The sequence below is a fragment of the Mesoplodon densirostris genome, chromosome 3 (genome assembly GCF_025265405.1).
Source record: "Mesoplodon densirostris isolate mMesDen1 chromosome 3, mMesDen1 primary haplotype, whole genome shotgun sequence".
In the NCBI taxonomy this organism is placed as follows: Eukaryota; Metazoa; Chordata; class Mammalia; order Artiodactyla; family Ziphiidae; genus Mesoplodon; species Mesoplodon densirostris.
Genome location: NC_082663.1, coordinates 128,753,509 through 128,773,909, shown reverse-complemented (window position 1 = coordinate 128,773,909; position 20,401 = coordinate 128,753,509). Strand labels below are relative to the sequence as shown.

At 46.9% G+C, this 20,401-nt stretch overlaps 1 protein-coding gene across 1 annotated transcript in view; it reads right to left on the bottom strand.

The window, feature by feature from the left end:
• The window catches only part of PPARGC1B (PPARG coactivator 1 beta), a 107,702-nt gene extending 102,499 nt beyond the window's left edge, over positions 1 to 5,203 (bottom strand). Inside the window, exon 1 of the mRNA XM_060092050.1 lies at positions 5,126 to 5,203. Within this exon, the coding sequence (XP_059948033.1) occupies positions 5,126 to 5,203 (78 nt within the window). The remainder of the gene's footprint in view (positions 1 to 5,125) is intronic.
• Between the last annotated feature and the right edge of the window lie 15,198 nt (positions 5,204 to 20,401).

The following is a 20,401-nucleotide window of genomic DNA, read 5'->3' as shown; positions in this document are numbered from 1 at the left end:
GTAAAATGGGAATAATAGCACCTACACTTTGTAGAATCTTTATGAGAATGAAATGTAATAATGCAAATAGAAGGCTCAGCAGAGCACATAGCACATAGAGGATGCTCAATAAATTGCATTGATGATGACGATAATGCATCATCGTCATAGGAGATAGCCATTAATTCTGCAGTGCTCGTATTAGGGACTCACTTCTAAGCCCAAATCCAAGCTCCCATTTGCAAGGCTGCTTCTGACTCAAACCAGTATTCCTTCTATTGTTCCAGAGACAGAAAAAAAAAAAGGGTGACTCACCTTTTTTTGGCAACGATGAAGCTTCTGGCTGGCCTGCACTAGCTGGGGAGAGGAGGACCCTAGGGTGAAGGGGAAATATAAGCCCCCAGGGCCCAGTTGCTGGGCCATTGCCTTTCCTGGGTTTCACAGGCATCCTGATCATTAGCACCAGCCAGGAAGCCCCAGTGAAAGTGAACCCTGGGCCTCTGGTAAACAAATCCAGCAAACGTGTCCCCTTCTGGGCTCAGGTGAAAAAGTTACTCCCCTGGGTCTCAGACAGGTGAAGAGTAGGTAAAGGCACCCAGCAAAGGATTCACTTCAACCTGCCCCTATAGATGGCCAGAACCCTGACTTGGAAAAGAAGTTAACCCTGGCTTCAGGGGCTGTGGAGGCAGCAATATTCCAGACTTAGCAAGTCAACATTAGTCAATCCATTTCCCCCAATTCTCCATGTGGCATGAGCCCCTTCTGGTGCTCGGATCCAGTCTTGGAACAATGAGGAGATAGAATACCAATTGAAAAATGGGCCAAGTTCACCAACACAACATTTCACAGAACAGAACCACAAATGGCCCATAATCATATGGGGAAAAGGTTCAGCATCACAAGTCAGCAAAGAAATGCACATTAAAACAATAAGGTGACAAAATTTATTGATGAACAGACTGGTAAAAATGAAAAACAATTAAAATACCAAGAGTTATCGGGGTATGAGGAACCAGGCATTCCCACACAATGCTGGTGTGAAATTAGCACAATCTTTCTAGAAGGCAATCCAGAAATGTGTTTACCAAACGCCTGCATAGTTCCTTTGACAGAGTAATTTCATTTCTAGGAATTCAAATGAAGAAAAGACATATGCAAAGATATTCATTTCAGCATGGCTTACAAGAGCAAAAAAAAAAAAATTATAAACTACTTAAGTGACTAACAATAAAGGATTGATTAAATGCATTATGGTTCAACCCTTAATATTATATAACCATTAAGGCATTAAGTAGAATACTTGTTGATGTGAAAGACAGTGACAGCATATTGTTTGGAGGACAAAAAAAAAGCAAGCTACAACAGTGAGATTCCAAGTTACAATTAGTATGTAAAGAATGACTCCATTTTTGTACAAAAGATATAATCCATAGGAATCAATAGGAAAAAGTCAGAAAATATATATAAAAATTAAGAGTGGTTATGTTTCGGTAAGATTACATGTTTTCAATTTTTTTCTTTATGCATGCCAGTATTTCCCAACAATTCTATAATTAAATATTTTTAAACGATAACAGGTTGGACTTAATGATTTAAAGTTCCTGCCAACTCTGGGGCGGTGGTGGTGGGATGAATTGGGAGATTGGGATTGATATATATACACTAATATGCATAAAATAGATAAGTACTAAGAACCTGCTGTATAAAAAATAAATAAAATTCAAAGAATTTTTTAAATAAATAAATAAAAATAAAGTTCCTGCCAACTCTGACATTTTGGGCATCTATGATTGATGCCCCAAGTGACTTGGAACAACCCATATTTAGTGTGGGCTTACTGTGTGGCCTTTGGAGCCTAAGTCATTGCCCACAGCTGCAGCCCTCTGCATTCCTCTCTTCCATACTCTGCCCAGCTGTCTCCCCAGCCAGCCTGAGAGCTTCCCTCGTCTGTAATTCCTGTGCCTAGCCAAGAGCTGAGCAAAGGAGCTCAGCATGGTGACAGGTGCCAGGGGCACAAAGAGATGAAAGGCACAACTCTAGTTCCAGAATCTTACTGGGACAGAACGCACACACAAAGTGCTTGGTTGTATAACACAGACTAAGAAAACCAGAGGCTAGAGAAAGCAGGGCAAGCTGGGTTGGGGAGGCCTGCTAGAGCAGAGGGCCATGCAGGAATGGTGGGTGAGGGCACTGCAGGCAAGGGGCACAGCCTGAACAAAGGGAAGCCAACCCAAAGTCCTTTGGGAACATGCCCCAAACCTTTCCAAAAAACTTTCACAATCCTTGGTCTACCGAATTTCTGAACTTTGCCCTGAATGGGTAAAAGTTAAGTCTCCTAAACAGGAGCCCTCCCTCTATCTAACCCTGGGTTAGCCACCAAAGACAAGTCTTTGGGATAAAGCCGATAAATTACTTTTACTCACTCTCCCCACCTCTTCCAAAGGGGGAGGGGAGGAGGGGAGGGCCAGGGAGGGTCTGGGGGGAGGAGGGGAAGTTGCAGGAACAACAGACATCTCACATGCAAACAGTGCTCACCGCAAGCAACCGAGGGCCTTCTCTTGCGGCCTTCTCTTGCGGCGCCACCAACCCCATTTGACAGATGGAGGAAAGGAGGCTCAGAGAGTTCAAATGGCTTGCTCCGGGGTCACCCAGCCAGAGAGTGGGGAAGGCGACTCCACTCAGGCCTTCTGACTCCAAGTCCAGTGCTATTTCGAGGTAACACACAGGACCTGGAGTCAGGAGCCCTGGATGGCTCTGTCACCCACTGGCTGCGTGGTCCTGTACCAGCCGCTCAGCCCTCACAGCCTCTATCCCCAACTGTAAAATGAGGAGGCACGCGATGACCCGCCCAGGTCCTCTTCCGGCTGGCTCTATGAGCCTTCTAGGGGCGGCTGCAAAGCTCCCCCTATCAATTACATTTCCCAAGTTGGGCCGGCAAAGATCACCAGAAGAGCCTCAGCCCATCACGTGGTTAAATAAAAAAAGCAAAACGTCCCGGATTAACTTTCACTGCACTGCTTCTGCTGATACCTGATTACCCAATTTTCAAGTTTCCTTAGGTGAAATATCCCTGCCGGGTAGGCACTCCGGACGGCTAAAAGGGCAAAAAATTATTGGTGAGCCAAAGAACACAGAAGATGGAGTTAAACCCAAAACGGACAAGTTCTTGCTATGGGTCTCTGAACAAATCTCTGGCACTTTCAGGCCTCCTTCATTCGCGTCTTAGGGAGAGGTTTGGAGTCACCCCCAGACAAGTAAGAGGGCCGAGGGCAGAACTTTCCTAGTGGCAACTCGGTCCACCCCGCATCCAGTCCCCCTGGCCCCAGGCTGTCGGCTGGGGGGCTGGGGGCGCCGTGGTGGTGCCAGGGCTGGGATCGGCCTTCGGAGCAGACATGGGAGCGGGGCGAGTGACTGCGCCCGGTGACCGCCGCGGGAGCTACACTGCAGTTTCGTCAGAGGTAAAGGTACGCGCCCGGCGCGCGCGGCGTGTGCACACAAACACACACACCCGCGCGCGCAGACCGTTCATCACACTCTTCCCCCGGCCCGGAGAAGCGCGATCACACGCCACCAGCCGCTTCGGCCCCTGCCCGGAACCCCCCCAGCGGGCCCGCCACCGACCACGAGGCCCCGCGGCTCCCTGACGCATGGACGTCCGCAGCGGGCGAGGACCGGCCTTCTCCTGCGCGTGGCGGGCTTCCTCTCGGCGACACCCCGCCACGCCGCTCGGTTCCAGCAGCCAGCCAGGACTCGCCACCCAGAGTCCGCCAGAGCTGAACGTCTTGGCTGCTGCGTCCCCTCCAAGTCGCATCTCAAGGCAAGAAGTCAGCTAGCAAGCCTCTCCCCGCCCACCCGGTCCCATGACAGCTGCTGCCGCCTAAAGACAGGCAGTTATAACAAGAAGCAAAGTTTCCCTCTCTCCCCTCCCACATCCCGCCCCCCCCACTTCCCCCTCCCTTCCAGTGTTATGCAAAACAAGCCGGCAACGGCGCTCCGACTCCAGGTACCAAACCAGCCCTAGCGAGCCGCGCCCGGGAGCGCCCAGCGGCCCCTCTCGGAGCACAGGCATGCGCCCGCATCCGGGGTCTCATTCTCGGCTCCGCCGCATCCCCAGCCGCCCTGCTACCGGCAGCGGGGCGGCCGTAGAAAAAGCCCTAACTATGGGGCCAAACTTTATGCTTGCAACAGGCATGGGGTGGGGAAAACCGGGGAAGGGGTGGGGGGCGCGCACGCCTTGTGCTGGCATTTTCGGTGCAGCTTATCCCAGCAGCAACCCTCCCCGCCCCTGTCTCCAAGTCACCAGCTTCCTCGCCCCCCCCAACTCCCGGCACACCAGGGCACCCTCTCCTGTCACGCGCGTGTCTCCGGTGGGGCTCCCAGGCGCCGCCAGAGCCCGGGACGCCGCCTCGCCTTCCCTTCCCCCAGCATCGCCGAGCGCGCACCGGGGCCGCGCGCCGCAGGGGGACCCAGGCATCCCCAGACAGTCCTCCGCCCCCATCCTGCCGTGCTTATCCCCCCGGGGGCTCCGCCGGATAGCGAAACCAGGAAGGTTTTATCCCCGCCCGCATGTCCACGTGCCCCGCAGACCCCTATGCCTTCAGCGGGCAACTGGCAGGAAACTCCGCGCTGCTGGCGCTTTGGGGGAGCCTTGGTGGGGGGGGCAGCAGCAGAACGCGGGGTATCCGAGACTGGAGGATCAGGGGACTCCGGGGACCGGGGCAAGCGCCTGTACCCGGGCCACAAGTCCACGTGAAAGTACGGCAGCAAGTGCCGGGAGCCTGAGGGCGCGCCTCCCGCACCCAGAGCCAGCGTAAGGGTTCCCCACACCTTGGCGGGGCTCAACCTCCCCAAGGAAGCGTGGAACCCCCCAGGTCTGCGGGCGTGGGGGCCGGACTCCAAGCAACGAAGGCTAGACCCTCCCCAGCGGCCGTAGCGCCCCCAACGCTCCGGCACGCGCGGGGGGACCTCCAGCTCCCAGTCCCTATAACGAAGCGCATCGCAGGGTGCACGGAAGCGGGGCTCTGCAGCCTGGAACCCCGGATCCCCCCAACACGCCCACCGCTGCCTCCCGGCCTCCGCGGCTGCGGCGGCAGCCCCCGCAGCTCAGCAGCCCTGGCTCCGGGCCCGTGGCCCCTGCTGGCCGTACCTGCGTGTCGGCGAGATAGTTGAGGAAGAAGGAAGAGAGCTCTTCGTCCAGCAGCGCGCCGCAGTCGTTCCCCGCCATCTTCCAGCCGCGGCTGCAGCGTGCGGCGGAGTCAACGCCGAGCCGGCCGGGGGGGAGGGAGCGAGCGAGCGAGGAAGGGAGGCGGGAGGAGGGAGAGAGGCCGGCGGGAGGAGGAGGGCGGAGCTCGGGCCCCGGCTGCCGCAGGGCAGCTGGCTGCGGGGGCGGGGCCGCGCGGTGCCCGCTCGAGCAGGGGGTCGCGCCCTCACTTTCCTGCGCAACGTCTGGCGCCGCGATCCTCGCCCGCTGCCCCCTGCCCGGGAGGAAAGCGCCCGTAGCCTGGTGACGGTGCCCCAGCCGACAGTCCGATGCCTGCGCAGCAATGCGGGCAGCCCACCGCTCCTGCCAGAGCGAATCACGTTGCGTTAGCACTGGGCGGGTCCTTCGAGACAACCTGCTTCGGCACAGCTGGGGAAACTGAGGCCTGCGAAGGCAGAGGACCTCGTTTGAAGCCACAGTGCAATTCAGTGCAGGAAGACAAAGCCCAGGTCTGGCTGCCCTGGAGGCTTGAGTTTGTCATGCCGGGCTGCAGGCCAGAGAGGGAGGGATGCCATAGGTCAAAGGTAGAGAAATCCGGGAAGGCTCCTCAGAGGGAGTGGCTTTTAAAAAAATCTTTTCCTTAGAAGATACGTTGACCCATATTCCAAATGTAACCCTCTCTCTCTCTCTCAAGTATCCCCTCACTCCCTAATTCCCCCAACCCCCCCCAAAAAAAAACCCAAAACTGGGCTTGCCTGGTGGCACAGTGGTTGAGAGTCCGCCTGCCGATGCAGGGGACACGGGTTCGTGCCCCGGTCCGGGAAGATCCCACATGCCGCGGAGCGGCTGGGCCCGTGAGCCATGGCCGCTGAGCCTGCGCGTCCGGAGCCTGTGCTCCGCAACGGGAGAGGCCACAACAGTGAGAGGCCCTCGTACTGCAAAAAAAAAAAAAAAAAAAACTTCAATGACTTCTCTTACCGTGGCCCACAATGTCTTCAAATGGCCAGCCTCCTGCATGCTTCCCCAAGCCCACTGGCCTCCTCCCAGTTTCTTGGGTGAACCATCTCACAACAGGGTGCTGTCCCCTGCCAGCGGACATTCATCTAGTAAACCACATCTTCACCGCATCCTTCCTTGCTGCCCCTCAGACTGTCAACCCATTCCCTCTCCCCCCACTCCCACCATCCTGGGCTCCTTTAGTTCTGCAGGCCTTTAAAACACTGGTTAACAGTTGACATTTTACATTAGTTTCAGTGAAGATTTGATTTTGGAATCTCTTCCTACTAGACTCTAAGACCCATGAAAGCAGGGCCTGAATCTGCTTTTGCACATGCTATGTCTCCAGTGCCTGGCATATAGTAGGTTCTTAATAAATAATGTGTTAACTAAAAATCCCAGAGGATTTTGATCCCCCATTACCACCACCACACATTGTGTAGATAAGGAAACTGCTCAGAGTCAAGGGTGCACATGGAGTGAGTGTCAGAGCCAGAACCAGAGCTTGGGTCTCCTGACACCAACCTTGAACTATCATCATGCCCTGCTGTTTGCCAGGAGATGAGGGCACCGCCTGGATAAAGGCAGGAAGGCGGGAAGATTTAGCCCTGTTTTATTGGGCCCTCCTGCCTCCTGCTCTCCTCCCACCCTGCACTCACAAGGGCTGACCCACCCTGCCTGCCCTACCTGGGCTCCCTCCCAAGCCAGAGGAGGAAACAGGGAGGGTCCACAGTACACCTGCTCAGACTTGAACACCAGGGCAAGAGCTTCCTTCTTCTCCAGCCTGAGGTTCCCAGAACCGCAGGGCATGATTTCACTCTTTGGGCTTTAGACCAATGCGCCTTTAAGGGACAATGAATCCCAAGAGAAAGCCTAGGACTTCCCCGGCAGTCCAGTGGTTACGAGTCCACGCTTCCAATGCAACAGACGCGGGTTCGATCCCTGGTCAGGGAACGAAGATCCCACATGGCACGCAGCCAAAAAAAAAAAAAAAAAAAGCGAGAGAGAGAGAGAGAGAGAGAGAGAGAGAGAGAGCGAAATCCTACATGTAACCCTGGAGCACTAGCCTGGGAGTCAGTAGTCCCAGGTTCTGGTCCAGCCCACGACATCTCATTCCAATATTGGGCAACTCAGGGAGTTAAGAGCATGGGCCCTTTAGTTAGATTGCCTGGTTTTGAACACCTGCAAGTCATTTAGTCTCAGGCCTTGGTTTCCACATCTACACAAATGGGGATCATAGAATTACTTACTTCAGGACTTCCCTGGTGGTGCAGTGGTTAAGAATCCGCCTGCCAAAAAAAAAAAAAAAAAAAAGAATCCACCTGCCAATGCAGGGGACACGGGTTCAAGCCCTGGTCGGGGAAGATCCCACATGCCGCAGAGCAACTAAGCCCGTGTGCCACAACTACTGAGCCTGCGCTCTAGAGCCCGCGAGCCACAACTACTGAGCCCATGTGCCACAAATACTGAAGCCCGCACGCCTAGAGCCCATGCTCCACAACAAGAGAAGCCACTGCAATGAGAAGCCCGTGCACCGCAACGAAGAGTAGCCCCTGCTCACCACAACTAGAGAAAGCTTGCATGCAGCAATGAAGACCCAATGCAGCCATAAATAAATAAATAAATACTTTAAAAAAAGAAAAAGAATTACTTCATAGGGATGTTATGATGATCGAGGAGATGACATATGGAAAGTGTTTGGCACAGTACCTGACTTCATGGGGAAAATGCTAACCTCTCTGGTTCTCTGTTTCCTCATCTGTAAAAATGGGGATAAAATATTTGTCTCTCGGAGGCCCTGGCCAATGTTACTTTCCTCTCCTCCAGCGCTTACAGGTTGCTGGCTACCTTGAACTCCAATAGGTCTGGATTTGAATCCTGGTGCCCACTAACTTTGTGCCCTTGGTTGTTTACTTAACCTCTCTGAGCCTCAGTTTCCTCCAGGTAGGGATCTTGTGAGGATTGAATGAAAAAATGTGTGTAAAATAAATTGCCGAGCCCCACACCTGGCAAAGAGGAAGTGCTAATTCTCACACTCATCATCGTCACCACCATCACCGGTGTCATCAGCATTAGCACGAAGGACGTGAGCTCTCCTAAGGCCCCGCTTTCCTGCTGTTGCCCATAGACACCAGAGTCAGAGCCCCACAGGGGCTTGTTTCCAAGAAGTGTCCCTACCAGATCCAGCCTGGCCTCTGATTGGTGTTGTGCCCCTTTTAACCCAGGGGCCATTCTTGGAGGGTGCCCAAGGCCAGCCATCTCTAGCCTTGGCCTGGCAGAGCTGCAGTGCCAGACAGGGCCTACCAGGGAAGCCCTCAACAGCGCTTGCCCAATGGCTTTTGTCTTTAAAACCCTGATGTTGATAGAAAAGCCACAAATTGCCCAGCTTCGGGGTGTTTCTTACTAACCCCTGTGTCCTCAGAATGGGCTTCTGGCTGGCAAGAAACTCAGGTGAAAAGGCACCTCACCTGAGATATCCAGCTTCTTTTACACCTTATCCCAGGAATTCCTTTATCAAGGGGCAACCACAGAGTCAACCTCATCACCTTCTCTGATCCATAAAAGCCCTCAAGAAACCTAACAGGCTAGATGATCTTATGCAGTTAGCTTCCCCTCTCTGAGGCTGTTTCCCAACCTGTAAAAACAAAAGGGTCGGGCTAAACCAACCTCTACTGAACACTCCAGCCCAGATATTCTGGCAGTTTATAGGTATCAACCTAAACTTAACAGCTTTTCTGTACTGTGCATGTGCCAGACACCTGAGTTTATATCATGTCAGATTGTCTTCAACAACCCTGGGTAGTCGGCAGTGTGATATCCATTTTATGACTGAGGAAACAAAAGCTTAAAAGGGGTTAAAGTGATTAGCCCAAGACCAAGCAGTTAGAGACATAGCTGAGATCTGAAGCCAGATCTGTGCATGGTCTAAGCCACAGACCCTTGAAAGGGATTGAGGAAAACCTCACACCAGCAACCCCTCCCGGGAAGCTGGAATGGTGGCACATTTCCTATTTTATGACTTTCAAGTGAAGGGCAATAATCATGCCAAACTTGGACTTCATGTGCCTCCACTCCCTATCTCCTCTGCCTTTTATTGGCCTTGCCTCTCCCGAGATTAGTGAAAGTTTGCCCTGCCCGTACCCTGGGCGAGGCCCAGACCGCTCCAGGCTCCATGGAAATGGCTACAGCAAAGTGAACCTATTTGACTTGAATATTTTAGTCACTACCAACAAATCCTCAAAAATAAAAAAATCAGTGTTTTCTCCCTTCTGATAATAGGAGAATGCTTTACTCAGATATTACAGCCATGATTCTCAAACTCTGGAGTCATGTCAGTCACCGGGGCCCCGTCAGCAGAGATTATAATTCAATAGGTCTACGGTGGGCCCAGGCATCTGCATTTCATAGGCTCCCCTAAATGACTCTGCTGCAGGAGACTACCCATCATTCAATAGATGTTTAATGAACACCTACTATGTGCCAGCCAGTGTGATCAGGGAACACAACAGCTGCCACCCCTGCCCACATTCTATTCAACACAACTGCTTAGTGAATTCTTGTCGAGCGAATGGGGGAGATAGGACATGGGTCTTGATAATCACCGAGGTTTCCTGCCAGCTGCCCATAACTCTGTGATCCTCTGACCAGACCAGGGAGTCAGACGCACACCTATTTCCCACCTATTTCTCCAGTCCCAGGAGGCAGGGACTCAAGCCAAGAGGAACTAAAAAGTTACCTGGTTTATATTGTTAATTTAGAAAGTCAGCTCCATCTTCTATTGAATTGTAGAACTTGAGAACTGTGGAGGGGCAGTGGAGGGTATGTTATCCACCAGCTTCACTGTACAGGTAGAAGAATGTGGCGGAGGTCATACAACCCTTCAGGGGCAGAGTCAGGACTAGTAGCCAGAGCTCCAGATTGGGTAGTACTCAGGTGTCTTCACAGGACAAACGTCTCAGGGCTGAGGCTGTGGAAGACATCATCCATTTGTGTCAGTCGAGGGTCTCGGAATTGGGGACAGGGGCTTTGGCCCTTGAAAGTCCATCATAAGCAAGGCATTTCTTTGTGTTGCCCTCTTCTTCCTGTAGGGCTAACTTATAAACTCACCAATACATTTGGGAGATACTTACCAGATCACTTTCTCTTTGACACACTACAAATGATGAAAGGGTTTCCAAATCAGCCGGTGAGGGCAGTAAACAGCTGTGAAGTCAGCTATGACTGTTTTGCAGTTTTGCAAGGACGGATTTTCATTCACCCTCCTCTACCTTGTTAATGACTGTGCACAAGTATGGGAATCATGAAGCAGGGTAGGAAGAGAAACACCGGCTTTTTCCCCATCTGCCCACAGAGCAAAATGATCCCAGACATGTGTGACAGATAAATGGGCCCTCCTTATGCCCATTTGACAGATGGAGAAACAAAGGCCCAGAGATGTGAATTATTCTTTTTTTTTTACAGAGATGTAAATTCTACCAGGTTATTATATATATATATATATATCTACCTATATATATATATATATATAGATAGATAGATAGATCAACCTATCTGTCCCACCTGACCTAGAATTTTGTGTGGATCAAGTTCACTTACAAAGGACTTTGAATTTTACATTCACAATCCTAAACCATCAGTAATGCTCCTTTGGAAATTTATCCTAAGGGTCTGATTCAAAAGCTGGGACCACTACAGCATGATGTTTATGTGGATAGATAAATAGATAGATAGATTCAACAAATATTTTTAGAACCTGCTGGGTGCTACAGGCCTGTGCTACAGGCCCACAAACGGTAACCATAATAACAGTCTTTGCTCTCGCTTAACTCACAGCTCTGATCTCCACAACATGCAGGGGAGAGACTAGTTAACCTGCAGCTTGCTAGGGAGGGTGTAATAAGTTCCTTAATGGAGGAAGTTGGGAGGCTGAAAACTGGGTGGGGCTGGGAGAAGAGTCCAGGGGAGAGGTGGGATCCTGAGCCAAGACAATAAAAGTAGTAGGAGGGATATGGAAGAGCGGGTGGACTGAAGCCATATTTTAGCGGGGGGATCAATAGTCTTTGGTCATAGGTAAGAAATGGTGGGGGAATTACAGGGAATGGTCAGGACACCCAGGTTCTGGCTTCAGTGGATGATTGGTCTTAGAAGATAGGCAACTCAGAAGGAAGTCTCCTAAGGAGTATTTTCAGATGACTGTGGGATGTTCAAGGGGAGACATAAAAGGGGAGCACATTGATGCCAAGCAAAAAATTGGAAAGAACCTCAACATCTAGTAAGACAGTTCAATTCTACACCTAGTTACAGACAGTAGACAAAAGCTCACACATGTGCGCAGAGAACTGTGTCCAAGGATGTTCAATGCAGTATTGTTAATTATGGTAAAAATAGAGGTTACAGGAAAAATGAACTGTGTGGTGAGATCACACAATGGAATATTAAATACTTGTGAAAGTCAATAACAGCTGCATGAATCCACAAAGATAAATCACAAAAGCAATAAGTGAGATCAACAAGCAGCCTAAGGATACACACAGTATTATGCCACTTACGTAATATTTTAAAATATGCAAAATAACACTCCATAACGTTGGTCAATACATGTATATGAAGTAAAAGCATAAACACGGGACAGCAAAGACACAGATCATTTTAGGAAAGGAGAGGAGAGAGGGATCCAGGGCTGGCTTCGTGGGTGTGCCACCTCATGCGTGCAGTCACACTGGCCCTGGGCATGCTCTGCTGTTGCCATCTTGAAATTCATAATGATTTTTGAATAAGGGTTCCCACATTTCACTTTGCACCAGACCCTGCAAGTTATGTAGCTTGTCCTGGCGGGATTAGAGTACATTGTACGTGAGAGAGCTCCAATTGTACCTGTGATTTTTTTTTTAACTCAAAAAAAAAATTTTTTTAATTCATTTAGGTATTTATTTTTGGCTGTGTTGGGTCTTCGTTGCTGTGCACAGGCTTTCTCTAGTTGTGGAGAGCGGGGGGCTATTCTTTGCTGCGGTGTGCGGGCTTCTCATTGCGGTGGCTTCTCGCTGCTGAGCACGGGCTCTGGGCGTGCGGGCTTCAGTAGTTGTGGCACGTGGGCCCAGTAGTTGTGGCTCATGGGCTCTAGAGCGCAGGCTCAGTAGTTGTGGTGCACAGGCTTAGTTGCTCCGCCGCATGTGGGATCTTCCCGGACCAGGGCTCGAACCGTGTCCCTTGCATTGGCAGGTGGATTCTCAACCACTGCACTACCAGGGAAGCCCTCAAAAATGTTTTTAAAGTATCAGTATTTGTTAAATCTATGTAGTGTATTGTTCCCTGTGCTTTTTTTTTCTTCTTTTTTTTTTTTTTTTTGCGGTACGCGGGCCTCCCACCGCTGCAGCCTCCCCTGTCGCGGAGCACAGGCTCCAGACGTGCAGGCTCACCTGCCCAGTCGCCCCGCGGCAGGTGGGATCCCCCTGGACCGGGGCACGAACCCACGCCCCCTGCATCGGCAGGCGGACCCTCAACCACCGCGCCACCATGGAAGCCCCCTGTGCATTTTTGTATGTTTGAAATATTTTATAATACAAAAACAATGAAGATGTAGTTATATAAATAGTGGTTTATTCACTTGAAATATGCCACATAAGGTAGAATCTATATGGAAAATGTACAGGAAAACATGTATAACATTAAGTGAAACAGGATTATAAAAATGTTTGTAGAGTGATTATAGTTATATGAATAAATGTACATGTAAAGTGTGTATGTTAGAGTGACATAAGGAGTGTAAACAAATGAAACGTGATTAGGATGGCAGAAATAATTTCTTTTAGTATTTTCATTTGTGTTGTTACAATTTTGTTTTTACAATAAATGAAATAAAATGTAACTTGCTGTCTGCTTTCTATACTAAAAACGAGCTCCTCTGATAAACTATGTTGCTGAGTGCTGTGTTATTTAAGTAACAAATACGCATTGTAGCAGGGACATTTCAGAGACTCAAGATCTCAGCATAAAGGAGTAGCTATGATGGAACTTTTGGGAAGCCTCCCTAAAATGAGTTCTGAACTGGAAGTCAGGTTGGAGTCCCACTCTGGCACTGAACTCACATTTGGACAAATCTCTTCTCCAAGCTAACACTCAGATTCCCAGTCTGCACACCAGTGGGCTTGGACTGGATCAACCACCCCAAACATGCCTTGGATGGGTGTCTCCCCGAGACCTCTGCCTTGACCGTGAGATGCTCTGATTCCCTCTCCCCTTTGCAGGGGAGATCATCCCAGCCATGTGTAGTTTGGCAGAAGAGACAGTTGGAGTAAGGATACTGAGAGGAGAATCCAGGTCAGTAGGTGACCCCAGGAGTATTTTACATGGGGTAGAATCTCCTTGGCTCCTGGAGCAGTCAGAATGGCAGAGTCCCAGGGAAAGGGCATGGCCTTACAGGCAGGGCAAAGCATAGAGGGCAGAGCATGGCATCATGGGCACAGCATCATGGGAGCCGCAGAGTATCCTGGGTACAGCATGATGGGTGCAGCCCTGCTCTCTTCAGCTTCCCTGAGAAAGCTGACAGACAACTCAAAAGAAGAAAAATTGGTTGAAAGGGAATATTCCACCTTCTGTCAGTTATTTTATTATTTTTTCATTATAAATTATTTTAAATTACACATGACATAATTATTTTATCCTTGTATATAAAAAAAAACATAAACAATACAAATAAAGGACAAGTTTCTGTCACCAGCCCACCCAACACCACTCCCTCCCCACAGGTGCTGTTAGTGTTTCATGAATGGCCTTCCAGAAAAGAAAAAAAAAGGGATTTTTCTTTGTTTTATATATGCCTTATAAGACCTAGAAACCCTCAAAGTTTCATTGAGACTTTTAAACAAAAATGGAATCCTACTATAATAATTACTATTTTGTAATTTCCTTCTTAATGTGTCTTGGAGGTCTTTCCATATCAGTACATATAGATCTATCTATTCCTTCACATTGATGCATGGCTTTCCCCAGGGTGAGTGTGCCATGGACTTGATTTGTAACTGTTGGTCCAACATGTTTCTAGACTTATGTTCTCCAGGTTATATGGTCCTGGTTATATCACTAAAGAATATGCAAATCTGGGGATAGAAAATAATGACAATGGATGCATTCCTTAATTCATTCAATCAACAAAAGCCTGTGGAATGCTTACTTTGAGTATATCCTTCATCTTTTAATATACAATCAAGCCAGATATGCATATATGAGTTTAGAAAATAATATCAGTCAAGTTGCTACATTGTTTGAAATTCATTCATCATTCCTTCATGAGCAAACTACTTTGTGCCAGGTATTCTGCTAAACTTTGTGGGACTATACAGTATTAGTTGTGACTCCTTTGGTTGCAAATAACAAAAAACTCTACTTAAACTGGCTTTAACAGGTAATGTATTGGCTTCCATAATTAACACATATAAAGAAGGAATGTTGCCAGGAAGATGTGGAAGTTCATTTCTCAGCTCTCTTTTCCTCTGTGTCAGCTTCATTCTAAGACAGGTTCTCTCCTGGTGATGGCAAGGTGGTATGCTCCAGGCCCAAACCCAATCCTCTTAGCAAGTCCAGCAAAGGAACTGTCCCAGTTGTCCAGCAAAAGACTAGGATTCACTCTGATTATATCAGTTTGGCTCAAATGCCCAACACTAAGCCAATCCCTGCTCTGATTGGTCAGTACTGGGTTACATGCCCACCTCTGAATCCAGGAGTCAAGCTGTTTCATGCAACCCCCCCACCCCCAAACCAAGGTTTCTTAACAAGAGACCATTAATTTGAATGGGAAATAATTATATCCTTTTTACTAACTTCAAACTGAAATTTAGCATTTCCTTCTATTATGAATGTAGCAAACAAAGCACAGCAGTATTAAAAGTTCCTATAACTTTGGCACCAATAGAAATCACAGATATTTCATATCATATCACAGAATATCATTTGTGTTCATCACTATTTTGAAATTATAGTAGCTATTAGACCAACTAGATCTTGTGTGTTAATAAAAAATATATATTATTACTATATTAAAATTTCTTTTTCTTATCATTTGATAACTATTTCAATATAATTGACTTCTTTTAAATCATTTGTAGTTAATATTAAGCATTTAAAAACATCAATCTGAGGAGGGGTCCATAGGCTTCTACAGACTGTCAAGGGGTCCATAGCACACAAAAAAGGTCTATATATAGTATGGGGGAGGGTGTCTCCCTAAAAGGAAATCAGGTGCCTTTGCCAGAGGAAGAGGAAAAGGTGCTGAGTAGGCAGAAACAACTGATGTCCACACCAAAGGGATACAGAGATGAATCAGATGTGAGCCTGCCCCTAAGCCAGTTAGACAAGGAGGCCCCTGTAGATGCTCTGGTCCAGCTCCTTCGTTTTATACATAACAAACAATTAAGACCCAAAAGCGTAGGGACTTAGCTAAGGCCACCTAGCAAGTGGCAGTATCAGGACCCAGCAAAGGCTCCCCGACTCTAGACCTGCTTCTTTTACTCCAGCCTCTTCAGGGTAGGTGGGGAGGGTGCAATAGAACCCCAAACTCTTGAAGTTAAACAACAGCACATACAAGAGGGGGACATTTAGAGTGCGAAATGCCTATATTAAAAAAGGAGATATGAAATCATAACCTAACTCTCCACCTTATGGTACTGGAAAAAGAATGAACCAAGTCTAAAGCAAGCAGAAGAAAAGAAGTAAAATGATTAGCGTCAAAATTAATGAAATAGAAGAACAATAGAGATAAATCAGCAAAACCAATAGCTGGCTCTTTGAAAAGATCAACATAATTGACAAACCTTTAGCTAGGTTGACCAACAGAAAAAGAGAGAAGATTCAAATTACTAAAATACAAAATGAAAGAGGGGACCTTACTGCCAACCCTACAGAGATAAAATGGATTATAAGGGAATACTATGAACAACTGTATGCCAATAAATTAGATAACTCGGGTGAAATGGTCAAATTCCTGGAAAGATACAAACCATTAAAACTAATTCAAGGGACTTCCCTGGTGGTCCAGCTGTTAAGACTCTGTGCTCCCAATGCAGGGGGCCTGGATTCGATCCCTGGTCAGGGAACTAGATCCCACATGCCACAACTAAAAGATCCTAAGTGCCACAACTAAGACCTGGTGCACCCAAATAAATAAATAAAATAAATAAATATTTTTTTAAAAAACGAATTCAATGAGAAATAGAACATCTGAATAGACCTGAAACAAGTAAAGAGATCGAATTAGTAATAAAAAAAAAAACTACCCACAAAGAAAAGCCCAGGTCCAGATGGTTTCACTGGTAAATTCTAGCAAACATTTAGAGAAGAATCCATACTAATTCTTCACAAAGTCTTCCTAAAAAAAAAAAAAAAAGGAAAGAACACTTCTCAACTCATTCTAACAGAGCAGTATTACTCTGATACCAAAACCAAACAAGGACATCACAAGAAAAAAAACTACAGACTATCATCTCGTATGAATGTAGATGCAAAAGCAGTACACAGGGGGATTTCCCCAGCGGTCCAGTGGTTAAGACTTGGCACTTTCACCGCAGGGGGCACAGGTTCCATCCCTGGTGGGGGAACTAACATCCCGCATACCACAAGGCCAAAAAACAGGAAAAAAAGAAAAAGCGGTACACCTAAGGACTTAACCACAGGATTAAATATCATAATGAAAAGAGGTGTATAAAGATGTCGCTCATTCTCAAAGGATTCCCATCATCAAAAACAATGAAAGACAATGGTGATTGAATGTAATGTAATGTAATGAAATTAAATGTAAGCATAGAAGTTAGTGGGACCATTTTTTTAAAATATGCAACGATAATTCTTAAGAATATTTTGTTCCATAAACCAGGATTAATAATACTTCTCTGTGACACTCTCCAACCCTTTTAGAATTATCTTGAGGACCATTTAAGACAAAGATGTGAGAGTATTTTAAAACCCTCCAGTAGAATAATTACTGTTGGGACTCTTTACAGTTTATAGAGCATGGCCCTACTCATGAGCTCCATTCCACTCCTTGTGATGAGTCATCTCCTGCCTCAGGGCCCTTGCACTTGCTGTTCCCTTAACTAGGAATGCTCTTCCCTCAGCTCCCCTTGTGTTCTGTTCTCATTCTTCAGCCCTTAGCCCAAATCTCACTTTCTCAGGGAGGCCCTCCTTGACTATCTGATCTAAATTAAATCTCTGAAATTATCTTGCTTGTTTACTTATAAGACAAGCAAAGCAGGAGAGCAGGAATAGTGTCTTGTTACCCACAGTGTCCCCCAGAATCTAGGACAGTTCCTCCCACATGGAAGGATGCTATTAAATGAGGAGTGATCGACATCTCTGTGAAATTGGTAGCCAGGCCTGTGGTACAGAGGAGGAAGCTGAGGCTCAGGGAGGAGAAATGACTTATTCGAGTTTCTGTGGCAGGTATGGTAAGCACATAACTTATTGTCCAGCCTGGAAGGTTTTTACCCTGGACACATGCTAAGCTGAACAGGACACGGGACAGCAGGTGTAAACTGAAACAGCAAACAAAGACACCTGGTCACACTTCAGAAGGGGGACTAAACCCTGGCAAGTGTAAGCCATGTTCTTTCTGCTAAATCTGAAGTTCTGTGAAGGTCAGCAAATTACTTTCCCCACATGCCTCTGCCCCACAGGGAACACTAACGTACACAGCTCAGGAGCAGCTGATCATCACGAACCTGCTGACGTTATTGTCCCCCAGAAGTCCTAAGGAGTTTCTCCATAGCGGAAGCCAAGATTTCTTCTGTGGAAGTAGGTGCAGCGGTAGAATGAACAAAATTAAACCTGGATCTCCTTTGTGAAGAGAAGGAGGAGAAGCTCATGAGATCACTTTGCTCTGCAGATGCCGACTGGTCTCAGCATAGAATCCAGCAATATGCCTGCCCTTTGACCAGGTCTCCCTGTTCCTCGGAGTTCACCTTAAAAATGAGTGAAAGGAAGAGAAAAAGCTAGCCAGGCAAAAATATTCACTGAGGTGGACTGGGGGTGGGGAGGCTGGGTTTGGAGCATAGAGTCAGGCAGGCCTGGGTTTGAAGCCCTGCTCTGCCACTATCAAAAGGGTGGCCAACAGTGCCACCCAACTCCCATGCATGCTGCTCCTCCAGCATCAAGGATGGGGTCTGGTTCTTCCCCTTGATTTCGGACTAGCCTTGTGACTTGATTTGACCAAGAGAATGCAGCAGAGAGGGTGCTATGCCAGTACCAGGCCTAGGTGTCAGGACAGTGGGAGCTTTTGCTTTCTCTCTCCAGGAAGCCAGCCACTGTGTAAAGAAGTCCTGCTAACATGCTAGACAGATCACATAGATAGAAAGAGGCCCTGAAAGATGAGAGACCACAAAGACAGAAACCAGCTGACTCATAGCCATTTCAGCCTCCTGTGCTGTGGCAACAGACATCTGAATAAACCCATTTGGATCCTCTAGCTCCAGTGAAGTTGCCTCAGTCAGTACTGTGTGCAGCAGAGATGGCTCACCTCCACTAAGCCCTGACCACAGTGCAGAATCATGAATAAACAAATGGTCCCTGTCACCTTAAGCTATCACATTTGGGGGCAATTTGTTACACAGCAATAGCTACCTGAATTTTGGCAAATTATTAAAATAATGTGAGCCTCTCTTTCTTCATCTGTAAAATGGGATAACTTGAATACTTACCTTATAGGATTGTGGTGATGCTCAAATGTTACATAGCAAACATTTAGTGATTTTGTGGAATATAATATTATATGATAATATGGTATAATTTCCTGCAGGGGTTAAGTTTCTGTAAGTTATTGGAAGGACTCTACTGGGTAGAATAGTATGGAGCCATTAGAAATCATAAGCATATAAAGTTCGTGAAAAACGAACAAATGAAAACTGGTAGTGTATTTGGGTGGTAGGTTTTATTTACAAATGTACCTTTAGGATTTCTTTAGTGTCGTTGTCAGCTTCTTAATAATAAATCATTTTAATGCAATTTCTACATGGGATTAAGTTTTGAAGAAAACATGGAGAAATGAAAACTGTGTATTTGAGTTTTGATTTTAATGAAAATGTTCTCTACTCAAATTTCCTTTAATTCGATCTTCATAAAAAATCTTAGTGCAATTATTAACTAGAAAACTGGTCATTGTGTAATTTATCCAGCGGTATTATGAGCCCAGCAGAGAACTAGGTGTTTGCATTGCTTTGTTTATTCAACAAATAGCAAGAGCTCAAGGGGAGGGATTTCCATGCTTTGTTCTTTGATGCCTCCCAGCAAATCTATGATGTCAGTGGTGTTATCCACATTTCACAGATGAGGAAACTGAGACTCAGAGAGGTTAAGTTACTTACCAAAGTCATTCAGCTTGGAAGTGGCAGAACTGAGATTTGAATTTAGGTCTCTTGAGACTGTCTTCCATTATCAAAGCTCACTCCTTTGCCCACAGCAGTGCAGACTGCTCCGGACAGAGACTGACCAAGCAAGTCTGTGAGCAGCGAGAGGCAGCACCCTCACAGAACGACAGCATGGAGTCAGGAGACCTGGACTTGAATTCTGGGTCACTATGTGGCCCTTCCCTCTGGACCTTAGTGGCCTCACAGGCTAAATGAGGGATTTGGATAAATACCTGAAAAATTCTGGAGAATAACCCAAACCGTAATCCCTTGGACCTTAACGTTAACTGATTGTAGTTAGTATGTTAGTCCTAAAATTGTGCTACAAATATGCCAGTGGTACTCAGTTACTATTCTAAGCAGTATTTGGAGTTTAAGTCCCAAGATTTGGGTTCAAAGATTGGCTCTACTTTTGAGTGACTTTGGGCCAGTTTTCTAGCTCTCTGACTCTCAGTTTCAAGGACAATAACAATCCTAACCTCTCTCGTTGATCATGTGGACCCAGTGAGGTAACCCCTGTGGAAGAACTGAGTGTTCTATATATAGAGAGAGAATGTTCTATATATATATATATATATATATATATATATATATATATATATATATATATATATATTAAGATATATATATATCTTAAGTGAAAAACACCTTAATGAAATATCAAAGTAAAATTCCATAGTATATACAATTAGCATAAATCTATCTGTTTGGATGTTTTCTAATCACTTAGCAATTCTTTGATAGGTAGATAAATATATATTTTTTGAATATGTATATACTATATATGTGATATAGATGATACATAATATTCAAAATATATATTTTTTGAATATGATAT